At 47.2% G+C, this 18,770-nt stretch overlaps 7 protein-coding genes across 7 annotated transcripts; 4 read left to right on the forward strand and 3 right to left on the reverse strand.

Moving 5' to 3' along the window:
• Positions 1-13: 13 nt before the first annotated feature.
• On the reverse strand, positions 14-1,342 carry H257_15270 (hypothetical protein; the record flags this gene model as incomplete). Its single annotated transcript, XM_009843304.1, has 2 exons — positions 187-1,342; positions 14-127 (listed from the first exon to the last, which is right to left on the reverse strand). The coding sequence occupies exons 1-2, from the start codon at positions 1,201-1,203 to the stop codon at positions 14-16; spliced, it is 1,131 nt and encodes a 376-aa protein (XP_009841606.1). The 5' UTR covers positions 1,204-1,342.
• A 388-nt stretch (positions 1,343-1,730) lies between these two features.
• H257_15271 (hypothetical protein) lies at positions 1,731-2,586 on the forward strand. Its single transcript, XM_009843305.1, has one exon. The coding sequence runs from the start codon at positions 1,831-1,833 to the stop codon at positions 2,134-2,136; it is 306 nt and encodes a 101-aa protein (XP_009841607.1). The 5' UTR covers positions 1,731-1,830; the 3' UTR covers positions 2,137-2,586.
• A 1,968-nt stretch (positions 2,587-4,554) lies between these two features.
• H257_15272 (hypothetical protein) lies at positions 4,555-5,050 on the forward strand. The gene has a single exon (XM_009843306.1). It carries the CDS (start codon positions 4,613-4,615, stop codon positions 4,976-4,978), a length of 366 nt encoding a protein of 121 aa, XP_009841608.1. The 5' UTR covers positions 4,555-4,612; the 3' UTR covers positions 4,979-5,050.
• Positions 5,051-6,944: 1,894 nt separating this feature from the next.
• On the forward strand, positions 6,945-7,938 carry H257_15273 (hypothetical protein). Its single transcript, XM_009843307.1, has one exon. The coding sequence runs from the start codon at positions 7,480-7,482 to the stop codon at positions 7,873-7,875; it is 396 nt and encodes a 131-aa protein (XP_009841609.1). The 5' UTR covers positions 6,945-7,479; the 3' UTR covers positions 7,876-7,938.
• A 155-nt stretch (positions 7,939-8,093) lies between these two features.
• H257_15274 (hypothetical protein) lies at positions 8,094-13,431 on the forward strand. Its single transcript, XM_009843308.1, has 7 exons — positions 8,094-8,609; positions 9,487-10,033; positions 10,592-10,818; positions 11,309-11,646; positions 12,414-12,628; positions 12,702-12,840; positions 12,903-13,431. The coding sequence occupies exons 1-7, from the start codon at positions 8,111-8,113 to the stop codon at positions 13,374-13,376; spliced, it is 2,439 nt and encodes an 812-aa protein (XP_009841610.1). The 5' UTR covers positions 8,094-8,110; the 3' UTR covers positions 13,377-13,431.
• A 2,747-nt stretch (positions 13,432-16,178) lies between these two features.
• Positions 16,179-16,996, reverse strand: H257_15275 (hypothetical protein). Its single transcript, XM_009843309.1, has one exon. The coding sequence runs from the start codon at positions 16,736-16,738 to the stop codon at positions 16,391-16,393; it is 348 nt and encodes a 115-aa protein (XP_009841611.1). The 5' UTR covers positions 16,739-16,996; the 3' UTR covers positions 16,179-16,390.
• Positions 16,997-17,256: 260 nt separating this feature from the next.
• H257_15276 (hypothetical protein) lies at positions 17,257-18,247 on the reverse strand (the record flags this gene model as incomplete). The annotated part of the gene is made up of 2 exons (XM_009843310.1): positions 17,257-18,108; positions 18,214-18,247. The coding sequence occupies 2 exons, from the start codon at positions 18,245-18,247 to the stop codon at positions 17,285-17,287; spliced, it is 858 nt and encodes a 285-aa protein (XP_009841612.1). The 3' UTR covers positions 17,257-17,284.
• Between the last annotated feature and the right edge of the window lie 523 nt (positions 18,248-18,770).

The following is an 18,770-nucleotide window of genomic DNA, read 5'->3' on the forward strand; positions in this document are numbered from 1 at the left end:
TGACGTGGTCGGTTTAGTCGTAGCAGGCGCAGGTGTGGCAGACGTAGGCTTCGTGGTGGTAGGTGGTGTGAACGTTGGCTGTACTGGTTTTGTTGGCTTGTGGGTAGTCGAAGATGGCTGGGTAGTGCTGGGTGATGGAGTTGACGACGTAGGCTTAGTGGTGGCAGGTGCAGGAGTTGACGATACAGATTTGGTCGTAGTAGGTGCAAGCGATGACGTGGTCGGTTTAGTCGTAGCAGGCGCAGGTGTGGCAGACGTAGGCTTCGTGGTGGTAGGTGGTGTGAACGTTGGCTGTACTGGTTTTGTTGGCTTGTGGGTAGTCGAAGATGGCTGGGTAGTGCTGGGTGATGGAGTTGACGACGTAGGCTTAGTGGTGGCAGGTGCAGGAGTTGACGATACAGATTTGGTCGTAGTAGGTGCAAGCGATGACGTGGTCGGTTTAGTCGTAGCAGGCGCAGGTGTGGCAGACGTAGCCTTCGTGGTGGTAGGTGTGGCGGTATTTGGGAATGGCCCAAACGTCGGATGTACCGGTTTTGTTGGCTTGTGGGTAGTAGGGACAAGAGTCGAGGCGAATGGTTTCGAAGGGTCAACATATGGACCTGGCGTACTGGGTTTGGTCGTTGCGGGGCTTTGGGTGGTTGGGGTTTTGTTGGTCGTCGTGGGCGGGGTAGACGGCAAAGTTGGCTTGGGCGTTGTGTTCGATGTGACTGGTTTCGTCGTGGTTGGGGCGCCCGAAGAAGGTGGAGTGGTCGCAGGTGTGGCAGAAGACGACGGTGTGGCGGTAGTGCCGCGTGGAGGTGACGAGGGTGCAGTGGTTGGGGACAACGTGGTGGAGCGTGGCTGATACTCGCTCGTTACTTGGTCCAAGTACTTAAGCCGGTCTTTGGCTGTTTTGCACCACGCTACAACGCTTGCCTCTGCAGCTGCGACATTGGATGGACACACGATGGGTTTGGTCACCGTGGGCGGTTGCGCTTTCAGTTGCAAGCACGCGTTCACCGTCAGCGTTGTCACACACGTCATGCCATCCACGGACATGCACTCGACGTCATACCCGTTCGCATTCCACCGGACGGGGGTGAAGAGGTCGTCAAAACACTTCCACGCCTTCCACGTATCGCAGATAAAGATGCCAGGTTGGTAAACTTGAGTGCCATGGACAGCCACACTAGCCAAGAGGATGCCTGCGACGAAGGTCTGCATTACCGGATGTTTGTGAGGGCTTGGAAATCACAAACTGGCAATTCACCTAGTTCTATGACTGCTATACGTACGTGTTCGATTTGGAACAGCATGATTGAGGACGGACCGAAGGTTAACCTCACTGTCCTGGAATATCATTTCTTCGACTTTGACGCAACAACATTTCTGAGACGTGTACAATAACATGCACAAACCCTTCGAAAAAGGCCGTCTTGAGCCCAACGGTTTCAAAACGGTTTCATCTTGACGAGTTCATGATTACGCCTCTGAAGAGTTCCACTGAATTGTGCAAGATTGCTACTGTAATGGACCAAGCAATCAAACTTAACTGTGCTGAAGGTTTTGAGGCGAAGGGCCGTACTAGTCGGTATACGTATGATATCAAGCAATTCCAGGTTGGGTGTTTTCCCTGAAACGTTCCACCTTTTGCCCCTGGAAGGACCAGTACTTCTACAGTATTGCAACGAATTGCCTTATTGCTGTCACTACAGTACAGCGGTTTCCATGCCGCCACATATCATTCGTCATCACACTTACTTGAAGTATATTGCATGTACAATTGTGTTCAAGTTTAAAATACACAGCCACTACTTTCTTGGTTAATTCTGGTCGGCGACAATCTCGTTGATGGCATCACGCAGTTGGCGAAGCAACGAGCGAGAGTCGTGGCGACGAAAGTGGCGGCGACGGCGCCCGGCATCTTCCAACAACGTGTTAAGGTGCTCGTTATATCGGTGCACTTTGTGCTTTCCTTCGTCCAGAAGTTCTGCCTTGATAAGCCCCCCCCTCGTGTGCCCTTTGCCTCGGTGCTTGGCAGTCCCCATGAACACACTGTCGTCAGTGTCGTGCCAGGGGTCGATTGGCTTTACGTCATCTTCTTCTTCCTCGTCGGCCGACTCCAGGAGGAGGGTGTCGAGGGTGTCGGGGTCTTGACCCGTCGCGAGTACACCGTCCGATTCAGAGTACACTGCCCACTGGAGCTGATGGTCGTCGTGGTTGCTGTGGCTTTGCACAGCATCCGTCAATTGTCCGTTGGAGATGATTTGCATGCCGCCGTCGAGAGATCCTAGAAGCGAGTCGACGTAGTCGGGCTCGGTCAACTCAGAGCGAAACGGGGGACTGTTGTCTCCGTTGAAGGCTTCGATGCCATCTTGTAGCTCGGTTCGAGTGGACGAATGATGTTGTTGGGCCACGGGCGACGGGTGCGTCGTGCGGTGGCTAGATTGAGAAGCAGCCGAATGAGCAGTAGCAGTGTCGTGCTTGTGATGGTTGATCAACCATTGGCGATCGGCGGACGCAGTGCTGGCGGCGCAAAGTGCAACAACGAACGCAAGTTTCATGGCAAATTGGAAAATGCATGTAGAAGTGGGAGCTTGACAAATGTACAACCTTCATTTAGAAGAATACGTGGAAATGTTCGACATGTCAACTTTATTTTCTTCTACAGTACTATTGTTAGTACTGTAGGTATACTGATGTACTGATGCCCTCTACATACTTACTTCTATATACTACCCATGCCTAATCTTTGGAATGCCACGTTTTATGGTTTAACGCAGTGTTTGGAAACTTAACTGTTGTTCAACATCCGGATACTCTGTACGTATACAGTGTCTGCCTACACAATTATTGCAATACGAGGATTAGATGATTAATTGACCGTGAGCACATGTCAAGACTGCTTAAGAGGGGATACAAATGTCAAGATTTTCCATAATGGCCGGCATTTATCACGATCGTCCAAGTCGGGTCTTTGAGACATGTTTTTAGTCTAAATCGTCCAACTTGATTTCATTGGCTTTTTTTAAAGCCAATGTCAAGTGCTGTCAAGTGCTTTTAAAAAAGCACTTGACAGTGAGTAAAACGACGAGGTCACTTAAAAAACCCATGGCGTCTAGTAATTCCTAGCAAATCCACTGAATAACAGTATAAACACGGAGCTGACATGACTACACAAGCCGATCGAGGCAACGGTGAGGATCATACTACTTTGATGATATCACAGTGCTCGTGTTTATCCTAACGTTAGCTGTTATGTCTACCAACCGTCGACCGATAATGCACGTCTGCGGTGTCGGTCAACTTTACCGGTACTCTACAGCTCATGAAACAGAGGTAACGTTATACTGTAAACGGGTGGCAAGAACGATCGCCGCGATGGAAACATAATCAAGAGCACGACGTTGTGGAGCAATGGAGTGCGCCTGTATGCAGGAGACCTGGGTTCGATTCCCAGTGAAGTCAATTTTTTCGCCGTGGAATAAGACGCCATCGGTTTTAAGTGGCCTGGACGATTTGGAATGTCCCATACTCGAGTTGCAGGATCGTGATAAAATTCGGCCATTGTTGGACGCTCCTGAGAATTATCTGAAAAATACCGTTCACTCAAGCTAAATTTCTGGGATTCACTCAAGCTAAATTTCTGGGACTTCGTCCTACCCCCGCGTGTACTACGTAGTACATGCTTCGAAGTATAATGCTAACAGTAAATCCCTTGTACGAGTTGAGGTCGTCAGAGTACACAAATAATATGCATTGTTTTTATTACCCTATTTTGTTCTAGTGGATGCAGTCACGTGTAACTCCTAATTATCTATCCACTTGTAGAGTAAATTAGGATCAACGAGTTTGAGTCTCGGCTGACGAAACGGCAGCAGTGTTAAGCACGTTGAGCAATAGCCAGGTTACATGGACTGAATGGGTTAGTGTCGATGGTAGAAAAGCCTTAAAGTCTCGTCATTCCACGGCGCCCGAGCCGATTAAACGTACGAACACTGTATGCTGGTCCCCCAAGTCTTTGACTGGTACTTACTTGGACAGCAAGATGCCATCAAAAGTTATACCGTTGCGACGGCGGTTGTCTTGGAGAAACGTTTGTCCAGTGGCTTGGGAATTGTGGTATTATGTACGAGCTGATCGAGCTCCAGCAGTTCACGCCCCCCTGGGCACATGACCCCCGCGGCGCTCCTTGCACCGATTCCGACGGGGTACTAGCTCAGAGGGGCGACGACCTGATTGTCGACGAGGGGCTCCTCCAATTTGAAGATTGTCATTTTGCTTCGGTTATTCACCTTACTTGCACACGGAATACAAAGATCGTTCGTGGAGGTTGCTCCACCGGTAGACGGCCTCGTCCTGCTTGGCCAATCTCATTGAACGAATGTCTTTCATAAGTTTATAGCGTTAATTAAATTCGACTTTTACCGCCCTCGACAACTCGTGACCATAAATTGCAACCCTTCGTAATATACATACTGTATAAGTTTAGTCTCGAATCATGAGCAAGGGTACTATTCGAATCGAACTAATCGTGTCCATTTGGCATCATGCTCTTTCGAAGTGTTCGTTTTTGTTTGACCCTCGACGACTTCCACAAGCCAGGGTACACACACGCAGTCTCCAACTTGCCATGAAGTTCACGCTAGTCCTTGCCACGATTGCCACCGTCAGCGCATACCAAAACTTCAAATCGTTTCGCCAATCATTTCGTCGTCAACATGCAGACCAAGGCGCCATGTACTTGGACAACAATGCCGAGAATGCCGTGCCAACCAACCTGAAGTGGGTGTTGTTCTCCGAAGCGGACGGGGTGTTGGCCCAAGGCAACGATGACGACACTGTCACGGCAATGCTACACGCGGCCCAGCTGCACCAAGCTATCCCTTCACACCACCCCCTAAGCATGTTGGAAGATGCATCGATAGACAATGAACACGATACTGAGGCTATGCTCCTAGCTCTTCGAGATGCGCTCAACGACATTATCGGCGAATAAAGGATTGCATGTTGAAAACTAAATACTAAAGTTTCAATTGTGGTCGACAAATCATACTAATTATCGACAAAGTTGGTATAAATAACGCCACGTGGCCACTTGAACCGCATGGGCAGCGCGATCTCGTTGTCATTATTCTGGCGATACATCATGCTGCTGGTGAGAAAGAATTGGGACGGGTTCGCAAATACCCGGTCGCCTGTCTCTTGTCCAATGACGCCATCACATGATAGTGCCTTCATGAGACATCGCAGAACGCCATGATGATGCACTCCACGCACACCGTCGTGGCACGAACGTGCATACAGTTCCCGCACATTTGAGGGGAGCTCGGTGTTTATATCTCGGAGCGGCAGGCGGCCCGCTCTTCTTAGAAAGGAGCGAGTTTCATTTGCTCGCGACACAAGGGGGTTTGTAGTGTCTGCCGATTGGAACGTCTCTTTGCGTCGTCGTCCACAAGGTATCGTCGTCGTTCTCGAGGAGGATGGAGGGGGATGACGTGGCGGCTCGACGACGACGATGGTCATGGTATCCGGAATCGTCGATTTCAGCATTGGCACCGCGTGGATGACGACCCCCGAGGCCTGCCCGGATACCCCCAGCAGGGCAGTCGACGAGAACTGCGGTCCGCAGTGATTCTGACGCCATTCGGTGCTTCCTTTGTTGACATGAACAAGTGCCTTCAAGCTCGACTTGCGCACTCCATACAACCAACATACAAATAACTCGACCAGTAACCCCGAGCACAAGGGGGAGCCACGAACGCCAAAACGAAGCGCTGTCAATAACCCGCCTTTTTCGTGCTCCACCACGATCAATTGATGCAACAGAGTCAATACATTATATGCTCATAATGAATTGCCTACGGTATCAAGTGAATAATGAACCACCATTTGAACCTAGGTGTACGTCGGTAGTATACGTATACCGGTAGAACGTTGGTTCTATGAATATTGACATGAAGTTCTATTATGTAGTAGCTAGCTACTAGTCTATTAGAACTCACTAGAGATTGTCAGATCTTCCAGCACATCAACGCGAACAAGTCGCCGCGCCCCCTCAAATCGTTGGTGAGAACATTTATTGTAGAGCTTCTATTAATTCTATATATTAGAGCTTCGATTAATTCGGCAAATGCAAATTATTACAAGTACTACTGCGTAGGGTTATGGTTTACGGACAGAGGTGCCATAGTATTTATTTCTATGTCCATTATACAAGTAATACTGCACTACTGTAATTAGGATTGGATACGTTATTACAACGTACTACTAGACTACTAGTAGTACTTAGTACTTCAAATATTAATATTAATTGGAGACATTTTACTGTCCAATGAAGCGGTTAGCGTATTAACATTGAAGTGGACTGTTGTCACCTTCATCTGTTGTCAGTTCACGATCTCTTGACATGGACATGTAAGTCCTCGGGTTGAACTTTGCCAAATTGTGAGATCAAGGGGTACACTGCTTCTTATATATTTTTCCAAAGTTTACTCGCCGGCGTGTAGGGTTCTGTGTCTAACGTTGATTGATCTGTGGACACTATGACAATTGGAATATGGCGAGTGTTGTATCGTATAGTCGAATGTCATCAACCAATCTCGTGGTCATTAGATTGCTGTAACATGAACGCCTCTAAAAAACTTCAAATCTCCACATCATAGTCGTTCATTGTATTCTAATAATGAGAGATTCGTTTTTGACGTGGATTTGAAACAATTAACCCAACCTCGAGATATATATATATTTTTAATAACAATGAAAGAATTTTACAGGTACAGTGTACAGTAAGTAGTAGAGACGCTTCAAAACTCGCGTGGTTTGTCGAATCAATAACGTTATTGGATATCACGCTGGAGTTCTGATTGGTTAAATATACTTGTCCTTTTTTCTTTAAGAACCAATCAAATCCACTCAAAATTGGATTAACCAATAGCGTCGATTCGTGATTCGGCGGCGAGATTGGAAATTTGTACCGAATCCACAATCCTTGGAAGTAAATGTATTCGTTAACGTCATCATGATTATGTCCGCCGCGTGATGAGCGCTTCGTGGACTAGGGTGATGGCGTCTCGAAGTGCTTGGGCATCCGTGGACAGTTGACGGAGGTCGTGGGAAGGGGATGAATCGCATGCGATTTCGGCGTTGCTGAGTAAGATCTCGACGGCATCGAGTAACTGTCGGAGTCGCAGACTTACGTCGGTCGCGTCAAAGAAATTGCGCTGGATCTGACCCTCCAAGCGAGCTAAGTTAGTGCGATGCGTGACAAGTTGCAGCTGCAGCTCGACGGTCGTGGCTTGGACGTCCACTCGGACATGCTGCCGTTCGTCGAAGAGAAGCATAAAGACGAGCGACGACGGCGATGTGTTTGTGGACGACACGAGCGATGAAAGGACGAGGTCATCTGTGGGGTACTTTCCCTTGAACAAAAGGCGCTGGGAGCGGGCGGCAACTCCACTGAGCATTTCCAGGTGTGTCTTGACGTCGAAGACGGACGAGATGGTGTCCATTGCGAACCGATACCGGTCTTTTCCACGAACAACTTGGACAAGCACTTGGTTTTCTCCGACAGGTACGACGACACGTGGCAGTGGTGGTGGTGGTGATGGAGTTGTTGGCGCGATGGGAACGTCTGGGGACAAAGGACGGTGCGTTGCTGATGATGTGTGGACTTGTGATGATGGTGAACGACTCAGCAGCATCATCTTTGGTTTGCTGGGAAGAGTGGACAGGTTGATCGTCGATGCGTCCAATAGTTCCTTCCCCTTAAAGAGCAACTTCTGGGCTGCAACAGGTGTACCAAACAATGGCTCAATCAATCCTTTGAGCTTTCGGACAGTCATTTGGCCATCTCCATCCACAGGAATCGTCAACACGGCTTGCTGCTTGCCATAGAAGATGGAGATCTGGACGATGCCGTCGGCGGCGGCGGCAGAACTCATTCCAACAACTATGATGCACACTATTTAAAGAATTGGGTTAAAACAATTGTATTAATAGTATTTCTTTGTATAAATATTACTTCGACATAGCTTGAAGTAGTACTGAAAACAGTATTTAAAATAATTCAATGTTTGCGAATTGATGGTCTTAAAATAGTGTGTATCTCGTATGGCTTGTTCACAAAAGCATGCACGTGGCACTTGCAGCCGCGGTGCTCCTCACAGGGTATACCTGTGCGCATGCTGTCGACGAGACCTCGGACGTCGACGACGCCCTTCGATGGGGCACGTACCACTCGGGTCACTACTTTGGCATTCGCTCACGAACGTCCCCGTTCCATGTGAGTGCGGGCTTGCTGTGGTCGACATCGAAGGAGCCCAAGCTTCGCCATGAGTGCCTTGAGAGCGATCACTTGGAGCAGTATGGCTGGCTGGAGCACGACGGCCGTACGTTTGGCTCGCAGACCATTCGCGACCAGCACAACAACCTATTGCTGGACACGACGTTCCTCAAACCGCCGACGTCTCCCACGACGTTTGCCACTCGGTCATGGGCAGCCCGCGTCGCCGTGACGCCTCTGCGCGCCGACGTCGCACTCCCCGACACGGCATCGTTGTTCTTCTACCTCGATCTCGGCTGCGAAGACGATTCGTTGACTCATGCCTGTCGGCGCGACACTCAGCAAGGTATACGAACCCTCCAACTGAATGCGACTCACACTTATCATGCACGAACCTCCTTCCTTTCGATATCTCGTGGTTGTGAATGGTCATGACATTCATTTCTTCATAGCGTGATGGCATCACTTGATTCGTATCACCTTGAACAATGCTTCCTTCCCAGCAATCTTGTATAATGGTATATTAAATATATACCTTTTTTTACTAAAAAAGTTAATCCAGGTAAAATTAAATTAGACTTTTGTGCATCTAAATTAAAATGATGACCTTGATAAATTACAACATCTTATTTGGATTTTGGTGCTGATTTGCCAAATCCATCGATCGATTGTTTGTGCAAGTCACACACTACTTAGTTGTGGATTTATACTTTTCTGCTTTCTGATTGGCTCAATACTTTTCTACATTTTTTACATTTATTTGGTTGTTTGTCGCATTCTCATTCTTCTCCGTGTCGCTTCAGTCTTGAATAAACATAACAAAATTTGAGCTGTTTTACCAAATTCACTGAATCCACCGGTCGATTTATTAGACTAAATGTGTTGAATACACCCCTATTTAAAATCACACTGGTTGCACGCGCTTGATTGGCTCCTTGACAGTTTTTTTTTCTGGCTTTGGATTTGTACAAATTTCCAGACCCCGTCGAATCGAATCTTACTGCCGAATCGATTCACGAATCATTGACGCTATTGGCTAATCCGATTTTGAGTGGATTATTTGATTGGTTCATACAAAAAGGACAAGTATATTCAACCAATCACAACTCCACCGTGATGATTCAGTATTGATTGGACAAACCTAGCGAATGCTGCAAGTTTATAGCAAAAAATCACAATATATATGCTTCAACACTTTCACTGATTCGCCATATCTCGTGCAGGCGCATCGTGGTCGGTCCAGCCGCCGACGACATGCCGCCAACCGCCTCCAAATGGCCAATCATGTATTGAGCTGGAGATTGTATCTGCACATGCGAACCCCATCTTTGCCTTCCACGCGCGTTTCCAAGTCCATTTCCGCGGCGCGCCGCAAGATCTATCTGTCCAATACCAAGGCGAGTCGTCTTGGAGCGTTGTCAACATCCGGAAGACGCTGCTCGACTTGACCAACTCGTATCCGGACAACGCGCCGACAATCACTCGTCTGACCAACATTCTGGCGCCGTCCAGTACCTTGGCCCTAGTTCAGCTCACATTTTCGCCATCGATCGTGAACGACCTGACGCTGCACTTGCTCTACGACGAAGCCGCAGACGAGGTACTGTCGACCACCCCCGTCGTCGTGATGGATGGCATGCTGCCGTCATTTCACTTGGCCTTTCAAGCCAAGTTCCACGCTGCGTTTCCCCATATATCGCCCGAGTTTGAACCTCTCGGACAAGCGGCACTGAGCAACTTAATCGGGGGGATTGGGTACTTTTACGGAAGGTATGCATGCTGGAGTGTTGTTGTTCACTGTATATTGTGAGTTTGCTATTATGTATTTCACCCAAATTTGAACTTGGGAGTGATTTCGCCAAAGGCAATCGAATTCAGTTGATCCAATTTAATCTTGTACAAACTATACGATACAACTATTAGTATATAAATGGTTTTGCCCAGTGCGGAGGGACAGGGTCGAGTCAAACGTTTGGATTGGCAGAAACTCGACAGAATTACGTGATTTGATTGGCTTAGGCGGTTCTTTAATCCATTCTGACATTCGCTCCAGTTTCGAATCGATTTGACAATATCATCTTTCAAAATTCGCGTAGTTGTGTCTAATCAATATGGATATCATCACGCTGGAGTTGTGATTGGTTGAATAAACTTGTCCTTTCTGTAACAGCCAATAATCAAATCCACTCAAAAAATTCGATTAGCCAATAGCGTCGATGATTCATGATTCGACAGGGTCTGGAAATTTATACACTACTGAATCCACAATACCGTGGATATTTATCTTTGAATTGTGTGCCAAATGGAGGGATGTTCTGTATGTATTAGCACCATCTTGCAACAAGCAGATGGACAAGCGACGCAGACCAACCCCGCGCGGTCGCTCCTGTCGGCGGTCCCGTCCCGGTCGTTCTTCCCAAGGGGATTCCTATGGGACGAAGGATTCCATCTACTGGGAATTATCCCCTTTGACACACAAGTCGCGGTTCAAGTTGTCGATGCGTGGTTGGACCTTATGGACGACGACGGGTACATTTCCCGCGAACAAATTCGAGGTAGGGAAATATCCTCGTAAGAGGATGTCAAGGAGCTGTGTAGCATATATATATATTTGTACATATCACGCATATTTATGTATTTCTTCATATATATATATTGGTGGTACATATATATTGGTACATATCATATACATATGCATATAGTCCCGACATATTCTCATGTCATGAAGTGTATCCAGAGAACCGTGGCACTGACATCCCTCCCATATATAATATATACTGGCGTCTATATGTGTACATACTATATACATACATTTATCCTTATAAATAGATATATATACATATTCTCTGTGGATGATATTTATGATACTCCCTGTAGTTGAGAAAGCCATGCATACTGTATATATAGATAGAATGTACCTCATGCGACTGCCATCTCTTGTTGGAAGACCACGTCTTCTTTCTATACTCCAAGTTGTTCCACTATCTATGAATATCGTAGAACTATACATACATATATATGTAACCGGTGCTTGTTGATACATAGGCTCGTTGGCCGAAGCGCGCGTACCCGCCGAGTTTATCACGCAGTTCCCAACCCACGCAAACCCGCCGAGTCTGCTTCTGGCGGTCGAGAAGCTCCTTCCGCACCTGTCGCAGTCGGCGGTGCTGCACCGGTGGTGGCCCCAACTGCGCAAGTGGTTTGCGTGGTTCCAGCGGACCCAGGCCGGCGAGGAGCCGCATACGTTTCGGTGGCGAGGGCGGGACGTTCACGACGGCAAGCTCATGCCAAACACGCTTTCATCTGGGTTGGATGACTACCCAAGGGCATCGCATCCGTCGGCGGACGAACGACATGTGGATCTAGCTGCGTGGATGATCAAGGTAATGTATATATATATATATTGTCGATGTTTCCAAAAGGCTGGACTTCTATTTGCCAAATTTTTCATCGATTGAATTGTTGGATTATTATATAAATGTAGAAAACGTAGTCCTGTGGTGGGGACAATGACACTACTTAAAGTCGTACTCTTATTAAAAGTTGATGACGGTTTCCTGCAATCTGATTGGCTCAATTCGTTTCTGTCGATCCTTCTGGTGTATTTGGTGGTTTGTCCATGTCAATAATACTTCATGTCTCGCTTGAGATGTTAGACTAAACACATAACAATATATATTCCTCGTGTATTTGACAGATTGCATTGAGTTATATAAATATATTCCCGTTTTATATATATTTTTCACGACAAAGACAGTAGTCTCGAGCGTCATAGAACATGGTCGTATATTAACGTGCCGCAAAGATTGCGTTTTTGTATACAATAATACTATGTATATCTACAGGTTATGATATATGTAAAAAATATTTGTGTTTATGGTATGTCGAATTCTCTTTTGAATCGTATTGGAAGGACGAAATCCGATACACAGAATTTATATATATATATATACGACCTGTCATGGTATACTAGTATATATTGTCACTGCTGGATGAGTGCCTCGCATGATCGTTTTCGAAGGCACACGTGTGTAACTGTATATTTTTATACTCGTAATATGTATCCGCGCCTAAATTAAATATAGGTTTATAGTGCGTAAAATAATAATATTCGTCTTTTGATCGTACGGGTGGTGGTTTTTCCTGGTAGGGCAGTGCGATATTGGCCAAGGTGGCCCTTGCAGTGGGCGACACTGTCGAAGCCCGAACGTTCTCGGAACTTTCCCAGGCGTATCTGGACACAATGAACCACTTGCACTGGGATCCAGCTACGTCCTTGTACTATGACTACGGTCTGCACAGCGACGACGGGTTGTTTGAAGATCACCTTGTCATTCGATGCCAAAACCCATCGACGGGCGACAGGTGTGCACCCTCAATACGTTTGTTTTCTCGTGCACCTACGTGCATCTCAAAAACAAAACCTTGATTATTCTAGTATTCAAACCACGGCAAACGTCCAAGTGCTTCGAAAGAACCGAAACGACGGGTGTCCGCGCACGCATCCTCACTTTCAGTACCCTCTGGGCGATGGCAATGGCGGACTCTTGGGGAAACAAGTGTTTGTACCAAAGACGGTAAACAAAATTCGCACTTTGTTTGTATGTTTTGGACCGTTTAGGGCGTTTTTGAATCGTAGGAACGGCTGCAATTCGTGCGCCGGGTAGGGTATGTGTCGTTTTTCCCGCTATTTCTGCAGATTTTGCCACTGAATTCGCCCAAGTTGGCCCCCCTGGGCACGCTCGTCGCCAACGAACTGCTCTCACTTCATGGACTCATGTCGCTGTCCCCCCAAGATTTGTACTTTGAGCGCCCCAACGCCCCCGGTGACGCCCCCTACTGGCGTGGTCCGATCTGGATGAACATCAACTACCTGGCCTTGGGCAGTTTTCAGCACTATGCGACGCACGCCAGCGACAAGTCAGTTCGAGAGCAGTACCAATCACTGTACGACACGTTGAGAGATCGAGTGGTCGCGGCGATTTCTCACGAATACAAGGCCACGGGCTACTTGTACGAGCAATACAACCCACACACGGGGCGAGGCCAGCGCTGCCATCCGTTTTCAGGCTGGACGGCGTTGGTGGTGAATATCTTGGCTGAAACGTACTAGATGCACGAGTCGTATATGGGTAACTTGACTAATAATACCAGAGGTATTATCAAAGGATGCAGGTTTACAGTATTTAACTAGGCACTGGAGAAAGTCCTTCAGGTCGACACACACTTTGGTCGTTAGTTCACATTATATATACGAATGGTTGTATATACGAATGGTTGTACGCTTTATTTAATTAGGAATGCAAAATGGCGTACACCTGTACCTACTAGTAGTAATACTACTACCGTATACAGTACCTATGATTTCTCCGGTTGGACCTGTACCGATTTGGAACGTATCGGACAATGACGAACATTTTCATGGTTCCGGTAGTACCTAGTTGTCTCTAATTGGACAAAAATATCCAATCACCATGCGTTAATTATTTTCATCCAATGAAATATAAGTCCTGTGATGGATTTAGACCAATGCGCATGCCTGAATAGTTTTCGTGGAGCTGTACCGGTTGTGATCAGATTTCACTGACATTTTCATAGGTACTGAAGCGGGGGGTATACGGTAGTAGTGGTACCTACGGCCAACAGTCGTTTATGGTTAGGGTAGTCCATCCTTGTCGTTTTGTTTCATCCAATGAAAGCAATCATCCGCATAATCGCCACCTCATCCGGTTGAGACGGGTTCGTCCAAACGACGTTTCCGAAAGCCTGCATGTAACGGTTTGCCTCATTGCACTAGAACATGCAAAGGTAACGTGCTTCTTGTTCTGAATGGGGTAGTTACAACCGTGGGCCAACGCGCTAGTGACCAGCTAGCTTCTTTCTCGACGACTGGTGCAACGGTCTGTCAAGTGTACGTGAAGCCGGGAACCACCTGTAAGACGCCGACTGGAGTGTCGTGAGCTTTCCATTGAACTCCGAGGCGAAGAATCATCCGTTCAAGACAGCGTTTCGGATCGGCGTGTCACTGGACGTATAAAGGCGCCAACGTCAGTGTAACCCCTTGCTTGGCTCCAACCTGACAATGTCAACTCCATGACGATATTATTACCAAATCGTTTGCTTTTAACTGTAATGCTGGTAACCGTAAGAGACGACATAGGCCGCAGCCTGCCTGAAAAGCAGACAGCTCACCACCACGTGTAAACACGTTGGAGAAGGAATTGACGTTAATTGTGCTTTCGAGTGAAATTTCATTGTGTTGTGGCGTGGTTTCTCGTTGGAATTTAAATCTATTTGATTGGCTACCTCAGATGAGCTCAAAATTAATAACCAATCAAAACCTTCTCAATGAAATTCAACCAATCAGATCGATTGGGGATCGGTTTGGTTGGCGCGATTCGATTGCATCCCCCTCGACTCCACGTGATTCTTCCGTCCGACAACGGCCACTTCATCTAGGACACGTGTAGGAATGCGTGGCTGACTGGGGCAAACACAAAAAATCCCACGCCGTTGGCTGTTCCAACCACTCGACTTGGACCTTAAACTTCACTTACAGCAAGCTGGTGGTTCCATGACACGAAGGACGAATGTGGTGGCTTTAACATCCACGTGAACTTTCAATGCGTAGATTCGTACCAGAAAATCATATCCATGTTCGTACATGCATCGCAGTTGTCAACGCTGGACCAACACGTTGAGTCGCATGTTGGCGTTGGAAGTCGCCGTCGGGATGGCAGCGTTGCTACTGGTGGTGGTCGCAGCGGTGGTGCATAGAAATCTGCGTCCACCGGCTACAAGCCCTAGCTGCAGCAATTCATACTAAGCTTCAACGCGTGAAATGTACTCTCAAAGAATTGATTATATGCGTCGGCAATGTTGGTTGCAAGGGCAGAGTAAATATGATTGCTCCATTATTCACTTAACCTCAAGGTGCCCGATGAAAACGTACAGTTCAACAATACGTTCATCATAACCACGACAAAACGTGACCTCGCGCTTTGTGGGGTGAGGGTGAGCCAAATAAGTTGTTGTGGCTACAAACATGATATGGCTAGATTGTTAGACATGACGTCATGGATTTCAGTGTGTGTCGAAAGCTACATTTTGGGGTATTAATAAGGGCCTGTTCCAAGAAGATATTTTTTGGAAAATGGAAAATTGGTTCCAAGTACAGTTTCCTACTTTTTTACCTCTTTTTGTGCGATTTTTGATTTTTTACGCAATCATATACCAAAAGTAGAATAAGAGGTCCTTGAAATATTTTTCTAAAAAGTGAAAAAAAAATAGCTAAATCGATTTTGATTGGCTCATGCTATTTCAGAAAACTACTTGGAACTTTAATAACAAGAAGTTAGACTAACTAGTTACTGTAACGCTTGTGATGACGAGGGTATATTTTGCTGAAGTACACGACAATTAATGTACTGTATCCTAGAATAACGTTACTCCGTCGAACTACTGTATCGTTCGTGGTATCTTGAGCTCACGTTATGACGAGGCCAACCAACTTGGGCTGTGCGCCTTTTAAACCTTTAATTCTCATGATTGTATGGATACATACAGTTATTGTCATCTTTGCATGCTAATTTCAATCAAGTGGTCGAGATTGCAAATACTTGTATACACAGACAAATGATCGAACAAGGATAGCAACCCCTCGTGGTGTTTGATGGTCTGATTATGAGTCGACGTTAAGCTTCCGCGTTGAGAGATTCACTAAGATAAAGAAGACACAGCAGCGTTCTACCTCTTTGTTTTTCATTATATCTGGGCGCATATTACAAGACAGACACTAACGTTCCAACATCACGTTCTTCTTTCTATTTATCTTTTATGCCCTGGTCAAAAATTTAATTCAACAAGGTCGAATTCGAACGTTAGCCGTTGTTCTATTGAACCCGTCGTCGCCTCGAACCAACAACAACATGCATATGGCTCATTTCCAAACTCCCTCGACACCATGAAGACCATCAGTGCCTTTGCGTTTGCCAGCTTGGCCACCTTTGTTACCGCCAGCGATAACAGCGGCTTCGATTCGAATTCTCGTGCGCCCAGCACCCACACCTTCCGGTCGGCGTTGGACGATTCTACGCGTTCGTCAAGCCGCAGTCGCGTTTATCATCATCATCGCACTGGTCGAGCTGCTGCGTTGTTGGACGACACCGTCGCGTCGGTGGAAACAGGTGACCATCGCCTGCGCTGGGCCCTCTTTTCGGACGCCGACGGGATTGTTGCCACAGGCGACGACAACCGCGTGGTGCTGGACCTGCTGGCCAAGTCGAACGCACTCAATCGCGTCGTGTTGCCGCCTTCGTTTTCGTTTATGGCAGAAGACGCCCAAGGATCCCGTTCAAACGACGAAGCGTCCATGTTGTTTGAACGGCATGAGGCGTTGGAGGACGAGGACGAAACCCTCTTGGACGACCGCCGAAAGCGGGGAACGGCGCTAAAGCGACGCAAAAAGTTGGCCATGCTCCTAGCACTGCGCGATGCCCTCAACGATGCCGTTGAAGGTGAAGGCAACGTCCCAAGCCCGCCTCGATTCCTTCGTGACAATTACTAAAAGGTTCGGACGACGCTTCATCCAACACAAGAAAGGCCACCAACTTGTGTGGTATTCGTAGTTGTCTTGATATCATTAAATTCAACGTAAACCCAAAACAGTTTGTTGGCTCTACCTATATGCACCTGGGATACAACCAATAACTTACATTACTACAAGTACTCGAGCTTTCGTTTGTACTAGTATTCGTGAAGAGCACAGCCACTCAAATCATTCATGCTGGTGAAGGCTACAGGGAACTACAGTGTACATTGGAGTAAATTCACGCTATTCACAGTGACATACTTGAAAGTATGAAGCCCCAAAGCTCGGCATCTTAATCATCACCACTACTGCATCGCCAACATCACCCATCCATCCAACTCAAGGCTGAACTCAAGGAATATACCAGTAGTTACTAGTTAGAGGTATATTCGTAAGAAGCGTCCATATGTGGACTCTACTGTACTACCATATTAGTGGAATGTGTTGAGGCTCGCGGCGACATCAATGATGAGTTTGCCCTTTGTTCGACGGGATTTCAATTTCGCGAACGCGTCGACAACGCCTTGGTTTGTGAAGGGAAACACCGTGTCGATAGCAGGCCGTTGGTCGGATCGATTCAAGAGTTCCACGATCGCGGTCAAATCGGCGCATTTTCGACTGGTCATTTGAAGCGCAATGTGCTTGGGTGAACAGCCACAAATGAGCTGGATCCAAAACGTCGCGGGACCACTGAGTGTGACGTGGTATTTGGAGGGATCGGTTAGCACGACCTTGGCTTTTTTCAAGTAGTCTTCGCCACCAGGGCTGCCACTCGCCGCGTCAAACACAAAGTCAAAGTACCCTTCATCCCCGGTCACAATCGACTGAGTCTCGTAATCGATCGTGCGGTCGGCGCCAATCGACTTGACAAAGCCTTCGTTCTTGGTCGAGTACACATCAACCACTTCGCTGGCCCCTAGCGCCTTGGCGAGTTGAATTGCGGCAGTACCGCACCCGCCACTGGCTCCAGTGACCAGTACTTTAGCCCCGGGTTCAAAGCCATGGTTGATCAGGCCTTGATACGCCGTCAGGTACGCACAAGGTAGCGCCGCCTTGTTGAAACGTAAACGAAGGTCGAAGCTTGGCCAATTGAGTTGCTCGGCAAGTTGCTTGATCTGCGAGGGCCCCCTGGTGTTGCCACATACTCGGTCCACGACACAAAACGTCGTGACGTCTACACTCACTTGCGTGACAATGCCGGCAATATCGATGCCCACGCCTTGGCCATGCCGAAACAACGTGGGGATTTTAGAATCTAACGGCAGAATTGAAAATTTGTCCAAGTAGTCAAAACGAAAGATGTAGCAAGTTGTCCCTCACCGAACGGGTTTAACGATGCAATGTGTACTTCAACAATCACACTTTCGAGTCACCGAGCTCTGGAGCGGCAGCATTGGGATCAAACTGTTGCGGCGGAAGATCGAATAGACGACACTCGGCATGTTTCCAAGCGTGTTAAATTCGAAAATGGAGTCTATGGGGTATCGGTGGTACTGTGTACTGTACTAGGTAGGACTGTTGACAGTTTACCTTCTACAATTGGCAGCGACCAACACTTCAAGCACAAACGAGTGAATGTGGTATCCAGCCAATGGACTATTAATAGTAGTAAAAAGCCCTTGACTACAAAGTACTACTCGAAGTACTCGAAGTAGTACACAGTACACCTTGGTAGCGTACGACACATAGTACAGTATTCATCCACCCTGCACAACACTTTTCGTACCTTTTCGTACACTCCGTCACGTCGACCATAATGTTAACGTTATCATACGCATCAGAAAAACCCATTGGCTACAGGATTTTAACGTAGTGAATCATCTAACGTTGATCCAATGTGCACGTGCTACTGTAGTTCGGTGACCTTTACACCGTTAGCGCAAATCCTAAAGTAGTTTCACAAGCGGTACGTACAGT

Source organism: Aphanomyces astaci (genome assembly GCF_000520075.1).
Source record: "Aphanomyces astaci strain APO3 unplaced genomic scaffold supercont1.68, whole genome shotgun sequence".
NCBI classification, from domain to species: domain Eukaryota; phylum Oomycota; class Saprolegniomycetes; order Saprolegniales; family Verrucalvaceae; genus Aphanomyces; species Aphanomyces astaci.

Excerpts from the sequence above, each read along its gene's own strand:
- H257_15271 (XM_009843305.1), top strand. The coding sequence starts at position 1,831 with ATGGCATCACGCAGTTGGCGAAGCAACGAGCGAGAGTCGTGGCGACGA.
- H257_15272 (XM_009843306.1), top strand. The coding sequence starts at position 4,613 with ATGAAGTTCACGCTAGTCCTTGCCACGATTGCCACCGTCAGCGCATAC.
- H257_15273 (XM_009843307.1), top strand. The coding sequence starts at position 7,480 with ATGGTGTCCATTGCGAACCGATACCGGTCTTTTCCACGAACAACTTGG.
- H257_15274 (XM_009843308.1), top strand. The coding sequence starts at position 8,111 with ATGCACGTGGCACTTGCAGCCGCGGTGCTCCTCACAGGGTATACCTGT. Across the intron at positions 10,819-11,308 it reads TTCCCGCGAACAAATTCGAG|GCTCGTTGGCCGAAGCGCGC; the intron begins GTAGGGAAATAT and ends GTTGATACATAG. Across the intron at positions 11,647-12,413 it reads TAGCTGCGTGGATGATCAAG|GGCAGTGCGATATTGGCCAA; the intron begins GTAATGTATATA and ends TTTTCCTGGTAG.
- H257_15275 (XM_009843309.1), bottom strand. The coding sequence starts at position 16,738 with ATGGCCAACTTTTTGCGTCGCTTTAGCGCCGTTCCCCGCTTTCGGCGG.